We start from the raw sequence: 18,529 nt of genomic DNA on the forward strand, positions 1-18,529 counted from the left end.
GATGGCTGGAGCTCCTACTGGCATTCTCTGGATCACGGGGCTAGAACTCATGGAGGGACTTCACTTTTCTATGCAAGAGATGGTAGGGCATGCAAGGCAGGACAACTGGGCTGGGGTGGCTTGTGGTCTTCTCTCCTCGGCCAGGTGCTGCTGGTAGAATTTGCCCTGAGGCAGACCAAGACCACTAACAGCAGCTTCTCTGAGATGAGAAAAAAACCAAACCCAAAAGAGAACCCAAACCCAAAAAGTCTCTGTCCACACAGCCTCAGCTCTATAGCAAGAAGCCAAGAGCCAGAAAAAGCAGCCAGAGTAAGAGCTCTGCCTCAGCAAAAATGAAGAGGTCAGCAAGGCAAAAATCAGGTGGTCAAAGGGGCTGAGCTGCCTGCAAAAACTGATTTTAAAAATGCTCACAGTACCACCCTCCCCAGTCCCATTTTTCAGCTGCAGGGTCTTAAAGAGACAGTAACAAATTTTGGGCACCGATAGATCTGGAATTACCCATGGCAGAAAATAATGGTAGTTTTTTTAAAAAAAGTATGGCATTTGGCATTAATATGGATTGAATACATGTTAGCTCAGTTCCTCTTACAGAAAGAGTAACCCTGATTGTGCAGTTCACTGTCTGCATCTCCACATACCCATCCTCCCATATTTCTAGCTTCTAGTTATATAAGCATTAACTTATTTTCAACAGAAATAAAGATTGTATTTTGGTTTTATTTATAGCGACTAAGGTAATTTGTTTTATGTCTAAGCATCTGGAAATGAATTATAAACTCTAGGTAAAATAACTGTATTCAATTACCAGTAAAATCCTTAATACATTAATTGCTTATACTAATTTTAATACTTAAAAAAATAATAATCCAAACAATTACCAAAAATAACACTGATTATTATGTAATTTATTGCCATAATGAGTTGCCAATGAGCTAGCTGACATTTAAAAATCCTTATAAATTAAAAGAGTTAAAAAACAGATTCAGCTAAAATGTATACTCTACACTTTCTCTTTGCAGAGGATCTGAAGAAGCAGATGGAGGTATTTTACATATCACATATGTATTTCATATACTACATTGAGAATATCCCCTGAAAAATGATTTTCTTTCTTTATTGTCTTTGCTAAAAGAACTACTCAAAAGTCTATAGCTGTATTTGGAAGACTGTAAGCAGCAGAAGGGGATATAAAAAGACAGAGTTGTTAATCACTGTGGTGGAGAAAAAAAGGTGAAGACAGAGTGAATTGTTAGCAGAGTCCTTTCCAAGAGTTGTTTCAGTTTGGTCAGTACTGTCAGGCGACCTTGTAGGATTTAAAAACCACCAGGATTACATTCTAACCAAGCAATGGTACCTGCATACCTGCAGACACTACCAAGAAGTTTAATAATTCACCTGCGTATGACCTACACATTACCTTCATTACTAGACATTTACTGCAGCCTTTTTATACAGGAAGTGTAACAAAATCCCATAGGCAAAATGTTAGTGCTGCTAAAACTTAGGAAAAAAATCTGGAAAAAGAGATTATAAAGTTAGCAGCAAATACAGCTAACTTGATATAATTTACTCAAAAGGGAATTCTCCCAGATAATCCTAATACAGGCTAAGTCCTTTTCTGAAATACATGCATAAACTGAAAATGTAGTCTGATGAGAGAACACTGCTGGGATTATGGCCCATATCACACTTTTGGTAGGACAGGCATTTCTAATGTTATTTCTAAGTATTAGATGAATAAAAATACTTGTTGACAGAGTCATAGCCATGTTATTACAGTAAGAGATCAACTGAATTTCTTTAAACCTGGTGCAATATTTCATCAAAGTTATTTCAAAGTAAGGAATAATATACATGTTGTGTTGAAGATTCACAGCAACTTTTAATGGCACTGTTTCCTACACCCCTGGAATTATGGATTCCATTAGGTTGCATTATCTGATTCACTGTAGAGTTAACGGCATGCTTCTATTTATCTGGACACCAAACTAGATTGTATCCCATCCATTAACTCAATTACTTAAGTTATGAAGCCAACAGCATTGTTTCACAATAAGTCACATCGTGTTAATGGTCTGCCTTTAAAACTCTTCTGCCAAAAGCATGTCTCATTAAATCAACCATCAATCAAATAGAAGGCTCAGAAAGTGTTAGTAAACATTAGCAACAACAAACCAGAATAGCTGAGTGGTTGAAGATTCCATTTTGACTTCTTGTCCCATTTCAGTCCTGCATGAAAAATTCTGGGAGATAGTTCTAACATATTCAGGAGGTGCATTACTGCAGTAACACCACACTGAAGTTTTTAATCTATATTCTATGTAAAATGTGGAATTAACAGGATAATTATTATGCAGCTGTATACTAAGAAGTACATTCAATGGTTACCTGAACTAATATTCTTGACACCTTAATATTTTTAATATTACATACATGCTTACTTACCTGCAAATATGTCAATCAATGCACTTGGAGCAGCAGCTTATTTGCAGTCAACTAGTAATAAAAACCTAAATGAAAAAAAGAAGACTGATGTATTTGATACACTAAAATTCAATGGAAAGTGAAGAAACATGAAGTGTTCTGAAGAGCAAGCTCTGACTATACAACTACTTAGCACCAAAGTGCTCCATAGTACACCACCAACTGTGGTGTTCTGATCACAAAGATCTTCTCCAGTCTTGTTATAATATACAACAGAAAAGGTAATTGGTGAATGGATGTGAAGCCAAGCTAATAAAATTATGTGGTATCTCAAGAAAGTGTTCTTAGGATAGCATATACAAGGATAGTACTTGTGTTCTTAATAAACCAAAGACAGTTTTTCAGTGTTACTATACTAACAGAAAAGCAACTACTTCGGATTGAGTTCATGCAAGACAATAAATGAAAGAAAGAAAGATATTGGTCTGGACAGGTATTTTAGCTGCCTAGGTGAGAAGAAGTCAATGAAATATTGTGAAAAAAGTGAAATTATTTGGCTGTACAAATCCTTAACTAAGACTTAACATTAAAAATCAGAATGTCAGTATGAACAGGATGGTCAGTGAATGGCTTGTATTTGGGCAAAAGTAATGCTATGTGAAAATGATTCTTACCTTTGATTCTTAACATCCATGACACACTGATGCCTACCTACTGGCAGGCACCAGCTTTAGCAAACAGAAAAAAATATGTGAACTTCAGTGTCCTTGTCACTTCAATAAAACTCTTAAAGCCTAACTCCTTCTGAAGATGTGTAGTAACAATTTAGAAGGCCTCGTCTGCTCACACAGAAGATATTGGAGGTTTATTTTTTGTTGTGTTGTTTTTATATTTGTTTTTATTTTTTTCTGTGGGGTTTTTTTTTGTGCTTATTTGTTTTAAAGGTACAAAAGTAGTCAAGATGCCTATGGATCTTAATCAGAATGACTAAATTCTGAGTTATTACATCAGACAATTGTCTGTGTTAAACACTGCCTTTTTTAATGGAATGAGAAACAGTTACCTGACTAAGTGAATGCTAGCAACACAATTGAGAGCTATGGTCTAAGGTTCCAGCTGGCTTCTATCTGGTTTTGGCCCAATGATGAAAAAAGGTTTGGTGCACAAGGATAAGGAAGATGGAGATAAAACAAAATTAAAACTGCCTACATATTCCTATTGCAGAGTACTACTAGAGAAAGTGATGCAGCTGTCTTACTGCCTTATGCTAAGATATGTAAAGAATTTAAAAAAATGAAACTTTAATCCTGTAGTTAATGTGATTTTCCAAAGCTACAAGGAAAAGGTGCATATATTTACATACATGATTCCAAAATGTTTATTTGAACATGGACATTTCAGAATGAAAAACATATATGCAAGACAATGACCAATTACTAAGAAGGAAAAAAAACCCCTACCATGTAAAATGACTCAAAACCTCCATCTGAGATAATGATTTTATTAAAAGAAGACACTGAAAGATATTTCTAGGATGAAAAATACATTAAAATTTAGTTGTAAAACAGCTTTCTACTATTTTTTGTGGTTTAGTTCATATGCATAATCCTTTTTAAAAAGCTATCTTTCACTATGTCTTGAGTTTTCAAACTACAGAACCCTTTAGTTTTTATACCTGTAAGTCACAGAAACTACTTCTCAGTCAGTCAACATAAATGTAAAGCTATAAGATAGTTGAGAAAACTGTAAATTAAATATTCACTACCCTGTAAAGACATTACTTAATAATAAGTCCAGGGTAAAACGACAGGTAAATAAATAAATCTCACTTCTCTTTGTGTAATTTATCACAGAAATAAAATTCTATCTACAATTTCTATTAAACAAAGAGGGCGCAGAGAGAAATAATGAAAAACTGAAAAATATTGGCATAAGTTACAGTAACACTGCAGTAATTATGCATCCAAATTAACCTGTATGCTTTAAACACAGGAAGACTTTGAGTTCCCCTGTATATTTAATACTGGAAATTTATGACCATTCACTTTGCCAAGGGGCACAAAGAAAAGGAAAAAAGTAGGTAAAACTGTCATATGTAAAATGTCAGTATAACAACATTTTATTTCAATTTTTTAATTCCTTTTGAAGTAGGAAATACGCATTCGCATAATTTCAAAATATATTTATTTCAATTTTTATTAAATATATTCAATTTTTATTTCAAAAAGAAGTAATATTCATACCTGAAGACACCTATATCTAAAGAAAAAGATATATATAGATATATATAAATGCCTCCATTTTAATTTTCATAATTCAGATTGAAGTCTGGTAAATAAAGAGTTGATGTCACCAAAAAAACTCCCCGAAAAACTGTGACTCAGAAATAATTCCTTTTATGCTCTCACATGTACTTATACATCTATGTTATAGTACATGTGCAGCATAATTAGATCTGCTTTGCTTAAATTGGATGGACTATAAGAAACTACTTAATTTACTTAACTTTAACTCTGTCATTATTCAGATTAACATTTGGATGTCTTTTGAGAGGTTTCAATAGACTATACTGGTCATTTTATGCAGCACAAGGGTAAATGCCTATGAAAGATCAGTCCTTTATAATGCAGTCTGTTTCATTGTGAATCATTCTGGGATAACAAAAGTTATCTACTACTACTAACAAGTAGTCTGTGAGTACTAACCATGTATAATTAGTTTCTACACATTCTGTGGCTATTGAAATGCCTCTTCACTTGAATACAACTTTAAATGGTTTTTTTGGTTTTTTTTTTTTTTTTTTTTTTTTTTTTTTTAAGAAATACCATGACATACAATTATGTTCAATCTTCTGCACTGTTCCACAAGCTTTGCAACATTCATTTCCCATACTCAAAACATACTTCAGCCTCTTAATGATTTTAAATACAGGTAGTAAATAACCTCACACTCAAAATTAGAGGCCACAGCTTAAAATCAGGTGTTGAGCTGATAGTAGAAGACTTGAACAAACTACTGACAGCAGTATGCTGAACATAAAGTGAGTGGGAATGCCTGTTTGAAAGTAAGCTAAACTTCTCTAATCCCCTCCTATACAGCCACTGATGTGTTCAGCCACCAGGAACTGGTATTTCTGCTAAGCAGCTCGGTATCTACACTGCTATTCCATGGCCTTCTCTTGTTTCAAGAAATGGAAGTCCTTCATTTAAACAATTTCAGCCAAGTGCGCAAATAATTAATTTCTACTATAAATTTCATTACAGTATTTACATCTATGCACTTTATTGCTGTTTTAGTCAGTCACTTATGTAGTGTAATGACTAAGTTCAATAAAATGATCAATAGATAAGCAATTTGAGCTAGACATATGTCATGGTCTAAGTTGTCTACATGCTACTGACCAACTGTTAAATATTGGAAGTGAGCATAAAATGTTCAGCTCCACATGCGTGGATTGAAAGAAACCGTTGTTCCATATTTTAGAGACTTCTAAGCTATAGAACTTCCTAAAGTTCTGTAAGGACTGCTGTTCAAATAGCTTGTATTACTGTGATCCCATGAAAGCTAGATAAAATTAGACTAAGACCTCTGCAAATTTTGCTTCAAGGTCTTGAATAATTTTAATTTATTTCTAGTTTACTCATTGTTTAATTATTGACATTATTGACAGCCCAGGAAATAAGTACAGCATTTTTCTCCCCTTTTCCATGTGATCAGACTTAGCAAGTATCAACTGTTTCAAGAAACATAGTTAATGTAACATTTCTCAGTAGTAAAACCAGTTATCTCCCAACAGGTTATAATTCCAATCCACTTAAACCTCCTTTTTCCTACACTGATCTACTCTCAAGCAGTGTGAAGCATCTAAACTAAGCTAACATTAAATTACCCAAAGACCATTCTCTTTCAGATAAAACAAAAATCCTTGATTCAGAGATTCTAGTATGTACACGTGTTAATTAGAAGAGTGTACTATTGGGTCAGGCAAAGCATAAATTGAACAATAAATTTTAATCATTCATCAAAAATTGGAATGCAACATCTATATTTCAACAACTTTATTAACATAGTCAAGCAGTGATTAACATTCACATCTATTATGTCACATCATACAAATGTAAATACAAAATTACTACAGTACAATATATATTCTCTGCATGATCCAAAATATTTGGTGGCCCCAAAAACTCTTTTAAAATTCAGCAGCTTATCAAAAATTAAAACCATATTCTATTTAAAATGAAGTTCTGTTAGCACATAGGCAGACTTCAAGAAATATCACTCAATTTAGTACAGTTTGAGAGGTTGCAGGAGGATATGTTTGAAGGAAACATTCCAACATTGTGGCAGATACAGAAACATCAATTTAAAGCTTTCAAGCAAAACTTATACAACCTAAGTTGTCAGCAGAAAGATCTGGTCTCCCTTCATTTAAAACTATTTTGTGTACTTCATCCAATTAAAAATTTAAGAAGTCTCTAGTATCACTAAGTCAGACAATGTACAACATAAATATCTATCTCTTCTCATAAAAAGATACTACACTGCAGATTTCAACAGCCAAAATAAACCTTTTTATTCTCATTGCTGTCCTCACAAAAAACACGCAAACCTTGTTAATTTTGTTGCTCACTCAAAATAAGGAAATAGATACCTAAAGTGAAAGTAGCACAACATAACAAGTTTATAGAAAAATGATACTATACTGTAAGTGCTGAATTCTTTGAGATGTGGATTTGGCTTACTTAAAGCATACTGTAACACCACACAGGGATTCATCTTATAGAGCAATTTCAAACTTCCCTCATTTACATACATTCAAGCAAGTGAATATCACTATTTTAGCAGATACACAAGGCAAGTAAGAAGAGTACTTGCCTCAGTTCCCCATTTAAAACTGGCTTGCTCCAACTGTTAAGTGCAAAGAGCAAGCAACAGTGGCAGATAAAATGTAGTTTCTACTGGAGAATACATAGAAGACTGATGGATACAAATCATCCTGGAGAATGCATAGGTGAGTGAAACACATAGCTACTGAACAAGCTCTATTTATTTAAGGTGAGGTTATGTAATATTATAACAAATACGTGTACAAACTACATCATCATCTATCTGAGATTAACTGTAGGATGTTTTGCCATTTCACTATAGAGTTTAACCTTCATCTAAGATAAAAAGTCACACTTTAGACTCTATATAAAAGTTTGCTGTCATCCTTATGAAAGAGATAGTATGGAAGCAGTTAGTGTTAAGTTACAACTTCTTTCCTTGAAAATATCTGAAACAAAAGATTTCCAATTTAATGTTGCATTTAAATCATTTTTAAAGAAATATTTCAGTTGTTTGAATATGGATGCATTCTCCTTAAGGGAAGAATGTTTTTGCACCTTATCTGTTAATACATTCAATATGAATAATACAGGTGAAGCAAAAGTCATTATTGTCACACAGTAGAAGGTTAATTTAGAGTAAGTTTAAGACAAGAGGAGCTGCCTAAATGAAATACATAAACTGATAAAATTACAACACATTTTTGTAAGCATGTGTTCTGAACAAAAAGGGTACAAGAGTATTCACCTGAGATAAAGCTAGTATTTGAATATTTCTAAGTAGCATTGAGTTTTGCTTGAGGAAAGCCACTTGAAGTTTTAAAATATACATTTTACTATTATACAATATATGCAGTTTAAGTAATTAAGACTGATGCTAACATGAAAGTCCTAAAAAAAAATCACAGTGTGTATCAATATTATTAGTCACAAAATTTATGCTACTTCATAACTTTTAAGAATTATAATGATTACAAATTTTAACCTATTCTTCTAAGAGTGATCTTCTGAATGCAAGCTTCAAGAAGCAATGAACTAAAGCATAAGAATTAGTTTCTTACAATTTAAATATATACATACGCACTGATTAAGAAAATAATCAAGCTCTGGAAAAAAAAATACAAAACTGATTACTTTTGCTTGCACTGGTTAACATAACGAACTAATCTAATCTGTTTTCCAAAATGAAATGAGCAGTTTCCTAACTGTGTTATGAAAAAAATTTAATATTGAACTTCATTTAAGACTAATTTAACAGCAATTTTGAACTGCCAAAAAGATGCATTTATAAGGATTTTGAATACACTTTCTGTTACCAACTTAGGTTGATCAGCAGCTTTTTTTCACTCTCAGAATCCTTCAAAAGGGAAACTCAAAACAGGAAAAAGGCATATATAAAAACAGTAAACACTGACCTCCTGAGGTTCCTACAACAAAATTATTCAAGTAGAAAATCTACACCATTACATAGCAGCGGCTATTTCTGTAGTTTAGCACACTAACAGCACTTTTTCAGTGTGTAAGGAGCAAATGAAGTAAGCCGTGCTTTTAGCATGCCAAGAGGCAGAAACACTGGAATGTAACAAAGACAAACTCACAATTCTACCAGAACATTCAGTCAACATTCAAGAACTGTCAAGACTACACCACAAGAATTAAGATGCTTTTTATATATCCCATGATGCAATAATTCAGTTTTAAATATTAATGCTGTTTCAGAATTTCTCTTACCTCACATTACACCCTAAAAGGATTCTGCAAATCTCTGCACTATATTATGCATTATGAATATGGTTTATTTGATTTAAAATATACCATGAGAGAACTTATTGATACAAAACACTATTTTGTTTATTCCTGTACTAGTTATTCCTGCCCTTATAAATTATTTTCCTTGTTGTCATAACATATCAGTTCACAAGTGCAAGTATGTATTAAAACAAATATGTACAAAAGTGGCATCCTAAGCTAATCCAAGGTGAGGTGGAGTAGTTTTATTTGGTTAAAGGGGCTTTCTGAAGTTTAAGAAGTTTAGTTAAACCCAGAATTTAGTTGTTATGCTACTGTATGATTTGGGTATTCTACAAAATTTTTAATGTAATTTCTCTGAAAGTCTTCCTTAATGTTCAAACACACTTAAATTAAAGCAAGTTTGGGTCTAAAACAATATCCCACCTTGCTAAATATTGGGCAGGGACGTTCCCTTTCAAAATTAAAGTTTTTTAAATTGAATTTTACTGATTTATATCAGAGTTATTAGTTGAGAAGGTATTTTTGGTTTGCTATCAAAGTATATGTAACTTGAAAGCAAGGTATTACATGCAATTTTGATCAAATTGAATCAATACTATGTACTGGCATTATGAAATATATTTCATACAGTACATGTCAAAACTATGCTTCAGGCATAATCCACTAAAATTTGCAAAGCCAAAAAAAAATGGGGGGTGGTGGGGGGAGGGCGGGGAGGAGAGGGAGACAGGGGATGGGGACAGGACATAAAACATGCATGTGATCATGCACTGAAAAAAAAAAAAGTCTAAACTCTTTAAACAGCATTTTTAAGTTCACACTCACACAGCTCAAACTTCAGTGCAACAGCTAAATCATTCAACAGTCAAAGAACAGAACCATGCAAAGAAGAGCAAGTTCTTAAAAAACCCTTAAACCAAACAAAACCAAAACCAAACAAAAAAAACCAACAAAAACCCCCCAAAATCCCAAACCAAAACAACAAAAACAAAACAAAACAAAACAAATCCACAACGCCCTCCAAGACCCCGCAAAATACACCAAAAAAACACCCAAAACCCAACCAACCAACCAAAGAAAAAATAAAGTAAACAAACGAACAAACACCAAAAATCCCCAAAAATACCAAAAAAAAAAAAAAAAAAAAAAAAAAGAAAAACAAACCAGAAAACACCAACTAAACAAAAAACTGTTATCCAGTATCCATTCTGCAATGCAAAGGTGAGAAACTAAATCTACAAAAAGGCTGTTATGGCTTAATTTTGTTTTGCAGATTATTAATGCAGCACTTGAAAAATGGAAAGGTGTGGCTTCACCTCTGACCAGCAGAGCTAAAAATCTCTCCATTTTCCTTTATCATCATGGGATACTCTTTAGGCAATCTAAATTAATAAAGACTTGCCACTTTCAGATGGACACAAGATCAAGTGTACCAGTTAGGATTTCACATTCACAGTACATAAGAAAATACACATGGAAGGAAAAGTAAAGCGTTAACTTAACAAGGATTTATTCACAGGAATACATGTAAGTAGAGAAAAAAAAAAACACAACAGAAAAGCTAAACAAATGAAATGAAGAGGATCCAAACCAACTTTCACTCTGTAGCTTTAAACTTGCACCCTTGTGCATTTAACTACATCACAAAGGGCCACCAACATGCGCCGATACAGTGTAGATACCCTGCATTACATCCATTAACTTAAACATCTCTTAAGATCATGCTTTGAACAAAAAGAAAGCATAGAAGATAATACGTTGAGTGGGAATAAACACAAATATAGCAATCTTGTCATCAACTTCTACAATTGTCTTTACGTGCCAACTAACATTTATGCAGCCTTTAACGGGTCTTACCATGTAACTCATTTTAGAGATTCTGATAAAATCACTAGTATATAACCATGCAGAAAGCACATCACACTGACAGCACAGAGGCAAATATTTTGCACAGCTATATCAGCTTTCCACATTGTGCAGGTTACACACAATACAATATCAATCTTAATCTTAACAGATCCTAAAAAGGTATTTCAAGGCCTAATTGTTAACTACAGTACTTTATATCTATATTCTTAATAAAAATAAATTCCACTGAATCTTAGAAAGGAATTTTAAATGCAGGGCTATATTGAATTGGTAAACTGCAACACAAAACTGGCGCAACATAGGTAAATGTATACCAATTTCACTCTATGTGATGCAAGCATGCTACTTTCCCACTAATTAAAATTACTTCTGATCACTATGAGTCAGAACGCATGCCTGAACCTTAAACTGCAAGTTAGGAATAATGCCTTACTCTAGAAATCAAAACTAACAAAGTACAATAATAAAATCATATCCACTACCTTGGTTGTTTCTCTTAACATAAAAATTAAGATGTCAATCTTTCCTTTGCAGTGTACCGCTCCTTACCCCAAAAATGAAAGGAGTGACTTATTTGGCAGCTTGCAGGTTGCTTCATTTTGTCCAAGTTAACCTTTATTATTTTATGATGGGGTTTCTATACTGTACACTGCAAGTGCCTGTTCCTAATACAGACACAAGCTGCATTTTAACTGTACTAACTTCGTTTGTGTAGTTCTTCATTAACATGCAAATATCTAGGAATCCCCAAGCAGGATGAAATAATGTAGAAAACCCTTACTTAAAAAAACAGAAAACAAAAAAGAAAGCCTTTTACTGTTTGTGACCCCCATTCTTAGGTTTCCTTTATTGTGCGCAAAATATTTTTCCTCTTTACGTATCCCTATGGTTCAATTATATGGTTTCTTATTTTGGTACAAATCCCCACAATACCAGAATGTGCTGTTTTGTGACTAGATTCTTTTTTTTTTTCTTCTTCACATCCAGTGCAGAGGTGTAATAGGAGACAGATTTCCACCCACAAAGGCTCCAGATGTTAAAACATTTCCCAACATCGACTTAATACAGTGACGGCAACACCTCCCTCCCGCCCCTCCCAGTAGGGTTGGGATTGTACTGTATTCCCTACTGGTTTACCCTTCCCCCCAGTAAAGGGTAACATTTTCCCTGGGTGCAGAGGCTCCCTCATAGTCTCCCAGACTGAAGGACCTGTAAAGGGAAAAGATAATGGTATCGTTAAATCCTACCCGGAACCTCTCGCAGATAGGTACATAAACAGAGTCTTTTTCAAGCACTAAGTGCCAACCTCTAACTTAAAAATGGATTTATGCCTAATGTTCCCTTTCAAGTTTGTTAAGAAACCAGCCCATTTGTATTGGATAAATTATTATTCATGAAACAACAATATATGCTTTTAAGCTACACATTGACAGTTCCACTATTGTGTTAAACTGAGATTTAAGATAAAAGCACCTATATATTCTAACCAGTTTTTCCATTTTTAGCACAAAGTTATGAGGTAGTTATGACATTGAAAAAGAATATTAAACATATCTGCACCTGACCTAGCAGTTTCTCTTCTGAATGGATTAAACAAGATACCATACCTTCTCTGCAGCTGAAACTGAGAACAATGGCAGATTTTATCACTTTTGTTTCCTTTTCATCAGGAAGAGAAAACATCCTTATGTCAGAACTAAAATGCTCTCACTGGTAAGTATGCAGCTGTTTTATTTTTAATCCATTTTTCTGATCCAACATGTAATTTCATGAAAATGATTTTGAAAAAATCTTAGACTGAGTTTTAAATAGTTGTCCATTCCAACACTAAACAGAACTGCATAACTCACTCTCATAATTTTAGTACAAAAATTCTAAAAGTATCAAATTTGTATAAAAGACTACAAGAATAAACTTAATGCACTCTTTTTTCTGGGTAATATAATACTGTCTTTGCAGTATCACACACGGGAAATTTGCTTTATACAGCATACACAGGTAACAAAGCAAGGTGGTATAAAAATAGAGGTACTCTGGAATGCACTTTCATTGTTCTTTGTCAAAGCTGAATCATTCTGCACACAGAAGTGTCTAACAATTCTGAGTTGACACACAAAATGGAACACGGCAATAATAAATACATATCAGCCTCCCCCAAACATCAAGCTTTACAGTTACTGTAGTTATTAGCATAGCATTCTTTATTCAGTGGAAAGATTGTTTAGTATGTAGTTAGGAGGCCATTAGACTTCTCACAGCTAGTGTGTTAACAAACCTGCTTTCTTATCCTAGGAAAGTATTCCCACTTAGACCACATCTGCCATCTATTAATTCATTACATATAAGGTAGCCTGTGTCTTTAGTACGATGACTTGAGGATCATATTCATCACTTTGCTTATTAAACTTGAACCAGCACTTTATCATACCTATACTTTCAACTTTCTTGATAAACTAATGTGTGTATCATACACTCAGTTTTTAATTCTTTCTTTCTCTCTCTGTAACAATAAAAAAAATGAGACAAATACTTTTGCTACAGTCACCATCATTTAGGTATATTATCATCCCTTCTTTCTTTCCTTCATATATGAAGTACTAGCTCAGCAATTCTAGACTGATGAATTAATAATGACTCATATGATACAAACAGGAAGGAAGTCCCAGTTCTCTCTGGCAAGCAAGACTCCTGTGCTTACCTCTAATTATGGGACTGCAGCTACAGTGCATGAGGTTAAACTCCATAGTAAGCTGCAAGGCGCTCTTTTAAGGGAAGAGGAAACTGGTCAGAGAAACGCCTCCAATTCTCATCCCCAACTTGATTTTTAAATCCATGAAGAATCTACAAATGAGAAAAGGGAAGTTAAAATAAGCAAAAAATAGAGGCTACATTATTTACTAGCCCTAGCCTCATATGCAGTAAGCCACAAACTGCTGAGTTATACATCTGGCAATTTGAATTCTCCAATATGCTACTGAAATGCTACAAAGAAGCAAAGGAAGTAAAGCAAGGACTTTCTAATGTGTTTCTTGAAAGGTGACAAAGAATACAGCTACACAAAGAAACTAGTGTATATATACGTACTGATATATATTTTTAATAGGTAACTTAAAACCTAGGGTTAAGCCATTTCAGAATGTTTAATTATAATTTTTTCAATTGGTTTTTCATCCATCCATCCATCCATCCATCCATCCATCCATCCATCCATCCATCCATCCATCCATCCATCCATCCATCCATCCATCCATCCATCCATCCATCCATCTGACATACATTTTAAGACTACTGTGTTCACATTTATTTTTTAACAGATGTGAAGTATGTTAGGGGAAGTTGAGTTAAATGGCAGCCAGCTTTTGACAGAATAAATACCTGTCAATTTCTAGCACAAGTATAAAATCTTTGAGAACTCTGTTTTCTGAATGGAACCAATAAGACAACTTCACTAAAAATGAAGCTCTCAAAACCTTCTTTGTTTTGAAATAACAGGGATCCACAGTCAATGGCAGTCAAAAGCCAGTGAAAGAGAAAAACAAATACTCTACAGGTTTCCGTCTGAACTGTTTGATGAAAATGAAATTACACTATTAAAAAAAAAAAAATCTTAATATGTTATCTCTTAAAACAGCAAGTGAAAGCGAAACATTAGAAAGGACAAAAGCAGACAGAATTACTGTTCCTCACAGAAAATTATACCAAGAAAATCTAAAATTTTGTTTTCCCTTTTTACACTCAGTGTAATGAATTGTGGAACAGTCTGTCATGAACACATCCTCAAATAAAAGGCAATGTCAAAATTCAAGCTCATGGTAACAAGTTCAATGCAAGACTGACAAGCAGAGCTGTTTTTAAACAGATGTAGTGGTAATGGCATTACATGCAACCAGTCAACTTACTGCTTTTCTCCCTCCCACAAGCAGGCTCTTTCCTAAACCCAAAGAGTCACATTAACTAGCTGCTAAGAAACTCCTGAAAATCTAAGAATGCTCAGTGATAAACAAAAGGTTAAAAGTCAGATTTTAACACTGGCTCTTGCAAGTATCTTCTCTTCCAGTTCTAGTACTAAAGAATAAATAAAGAAAATCCCAAAACCTGGATAAATCCAGTTTCTTTCCCTTGTTCCTGAAGTCATAACTACTGTTGGAAAAACATCTACTTGGACTACAGTAATCACATATTCATGAAGAAGTTGTCTAAAAATCCTGTGTGTTATCACTGAAGAAAGCTTTGTCTCCTTTTCTGCAAGGCAAATTGCATAAAACTACTTTAAAATTGCTTGCTTAAAAAAGCAAAGATGTCCTTTTGCCAGGTGACCAAGAACCACTCTGTTAGGTTTGAATGCATTGTTTCCCAAATGGATGACTTGGAAAGAATCTGAAAAAGAGGCATTTAACCTGCTGAAGGATTGGTGCAAAAACGTGCAGTGAGACTGCTTTGGACAATCATCACAGACTCTATCCAGGACCCCCTTTTAAGTTGCAATTGCTGTTTCATTCTGCTGATGTTAGAATACTCATAGCTGCACTGTTTCTAGACCTACTGTTCCTTGGAAGGAAGTCGGTTATCTGAGAGACTAACTAGGACAGCAAGATTTCTGCCTTTGCTCTTAAAGATGGGATAGAAAAGTTCTAGCTTCTGATTTGATGCTCACACATGTCACTAATTGAAGAAAAAGTGCCAATACCAACCCATGATCCTAATAAATACTTAAGAATATGCTTCAGTTTTGCTTTAAGAATATCATGAACCTTACTTTTGAGATAGAACTTCCTGAAAATGGGGATTTCACTTTAGAACTTGTGAGGTAAACCCACCTCTCTCTCTCTCCCCCCCCCCCCGTTGCTTTTTTTTTAAATATAAGACACTTGTGCCAAAACACAGTGTGTCGTATTCTGGGTGGGGCTTTTTTGTTTTTTACTTTATACAAGGCAAAGAATTCTTTAGTTTAAATTCTACTGATGCTTTGCCTAGGGATGTATTCTTGGGTATAACTGCATGTTAGTTTCCTGAAACTTACTCAACCAAGAGCAATTCTGAGGAGGATTAAGCAGCCTCTTATTTTCAGGAGGAGTTAGGAGAAACAAATAAGATACCACTGGAATATGTTTAATTTGAAACTTAACTATGTCTCCAAAATGAAGTAGCCATATTTGTGGCAAAAAACAGTCTTGAACCATACAAATCTCATTTTCTGAAGAAAGTCTTACATCTAATATAAACTCCCCTGTTCTTCCAAATGCAGGAAAAACATTGCAGGCAGGATATTATGAAAAGATGTTTGAGGATCATTATCCGTTCAAAAAACTCAAGTGAACTTTGCAACTATTTAAAAAAGTTTGGAATAATCCAAGTGCATATAAGAAGACAAAATTAAAAAAAAGAAGTCAGGATTTTCATGTTGCTTTGTCTCCATGACCACAAACACAGAAAGTAAGAAACCAGAGGATGTAAAACAAGCATCACTAGGATATACTATTCTCTTAGCAGCCTTACCTTACAGAACATGTCTCGAAGATCATCTTTTGGGCTAATCCATGATGCAACAGCATCACAAAAAAAAATAAAGTCCTACAAGATTAAACAATCATATAGGTTAGAAACATCAATTTATGCATTTGAAAACAATGCTTGATGTTCATTCTGTGAAGTGGACGCTCTTTAATCCTAATTTACAACTGCTTTTGTTTTTATGTATTTATTTTTCATGTTATTTAGACAATGATAAATTATTGTATGCCTAAATGTTTAGCTACAGAAGTTGCTGAGTATCTCAAATTAAACCAGTGAAATCAACCACAACTCTCCCCTCTGCACCATAGTAGTATAACTTTAATTCTTTCAGTACACCTACAAATGCAATATCTACTTCCTTTACTCACAAGCAACAAATGTATCTCTCACACATTTGCAATTAGGGAAAAAAATCTGTTTTATTTCTTAAAGTAATTTTTTTCTGGGACACAGAGAACATTTATCATACAGCTTCAAAACTAAAGCCACCTCAAAATCCCTATACTCCACTCATCTGCTGTCACGCATTATCTCCTTCTACACCAACAGGACACCAGCCTTTAAAAATAATGTTGGAAATGCAAGAAATAGGAACTGAGGATGATTAGAAAGAAAAGAGGAGTTAATGAAATGGGTCCTTAATTAACCCCTCTCTGTAAGCTACATGAATGGACAGTAGAAGACTGAAAAGTAAAATACAGAGTAAGGCCTAAATGAAATGAACTGCACATTTCAAAACAAGGCAAACACTCAATTCTTGTGTTTCTGAAAGAAGAATTCCAGGCAGAGAAAAAGGAAAGATCAGTTTTGTTTTCCTCTTAAAAAATATTACATTGATAAAGCTTCACTTTAGAGATGTGGAGACGAAAGATCAAGTCATATTCTATTCTTTAATTGTACCATTTTTTTTAAAGAGATGCATATCCACTCTCACACTGACTCCTTGAAAAATTGATCCAAAGTTGAAACAGAATATTCCCTACCCAAATGTTAAGAACAAAGGGGTGGTTACTAGTTTTGTTCTGTTTCTTGTTTTAAGAACCTACATTACATGCGGAAAATAGGTTTAAGAATGTCAACTTTTACCTTATATTTGCATACATATCCTGTACCACAACCTGACAGAAGTATCAAAATACAGTTATTTTAATCAAAGTTCATTATTTACATATTCATTGCCTGTAAAAGACAAAAACTCATTTTAACAGTACTTCTCCCCTTTCCTTTTTAGATGACAATTACTGAAGGATCATGAGACACATCATTCACAATATAAACATCTTAGGCTCCTTGACTTCAAAATAAAGCTACATCACGGACTGCAGGGAATCTCTTCAAGGGAAACTTTTTCATACTTCACATACAGCTCTCACTAAATTTCACATGAGTAAAGAAAAGCTAGCATCTATGAACGTATCTTACTTGGACTACTCCACTGGGATTGACCGTAATCATGGTACATATCCCACGGAACGCTGAATCCTTTTCTTCATTGTCTCTTATGTTTCGCAGAGAGGTGCACCTAACAAATTGGAAAGCAAAACTTAGATAACTCTATTACTTTTCTTCAATCAAGTCAAAACTAGATGACAGTATCTGATGGAATAAGTCACACTGATAAGATGATCTGAAACACAATTTTGAACACTTAGAAAAACACTTGTTGCACACAGTTTTTACTAGCATAATACCAGTAGGCATCACCTTCAGAATCTGGCTTTTTGTTATACTGTAGTCAGAAAGTGTGACCGCTATTCCATTAAATACAAAAGAAACATGTATCTGAAATACTTATAGAAACTGTCATTATTAGAAGCGGAACATAAAATACTGTCACAGTATGAATTATGTCAGATACCACTTACAGAACAGTTACTGAGCTTTAACAGCAGCAAGCAAGCTATTTCATACGTAACAAATGTATAAACATATATTCCTTACAGCATTTCAAGCCTCAGACTGAATTTTAGGTAATGCACAGTTTAAATTTTACAATATTTGCATGCATTGTATTATCATTCTGGTGGACTTTAAAATGCTCTTTCATAGTCAAGCTTTAACACAGCAAGCATGTGACAATCTTATCCCATGCATAAATTAGTCGTTAGCCACAACATAAAGAATACATGACGGTGCTACTA

At 34.0% G+C, this 18,529-nt stretch overlaps 1 protein-coding gene across 2 annotated transcripts in view; it reads right to left on the reverse strand.

Annotated features, from left to right (window-relative positions):
* Window positions 1-6,531: 6,531 nt before the first annotated feature.
* TNPO1 (transportin 1) overlaps window positions 6,532-18,529 on the reverse strand; it is a 56,715-nt gene continuing 44,717 nt past the window's right edge. For both annotated transcript variants that reach the window (XM_084225765.1, XM_084225764.1), the window contains 4 exons: window positions 17,811-17,910; window positions 16,371-16,445; window positions 13,573-13,715; window positions 6,532-12,083 (listed from right to left, as the gene is read on the reverse strand). In XM_084225765.1, coding sequence (XP_084081891.1) covers window positions 13,608-13,715; window positions 16,371-16,445; window positions 17,811-17,910 — 283 coding nt within the window. In that variant the 3' untranslated portion in view covers window positions 6,532-12,083; window positions 13,573-13,607. The remainder of the gene's footprint in view (window positions 12,084-13,572; window positions 13,716-16,370; window positions 16,446-17,810; window positions 17,911-18,529) is intronic.

Source organism: Fringilla coelebs (assembly GCF_963513975.1).
Source record: "Fringilla coelebs genome assembly, chromosome: Z".
In the NCBI taxonomy this organism is placed as follows: domain Eukaryota; kingdom Metazoa; phylum Chordata; class Aves; order Passeriformes; family Fringillidae; genus Fringilla; species Fringilla coelebs.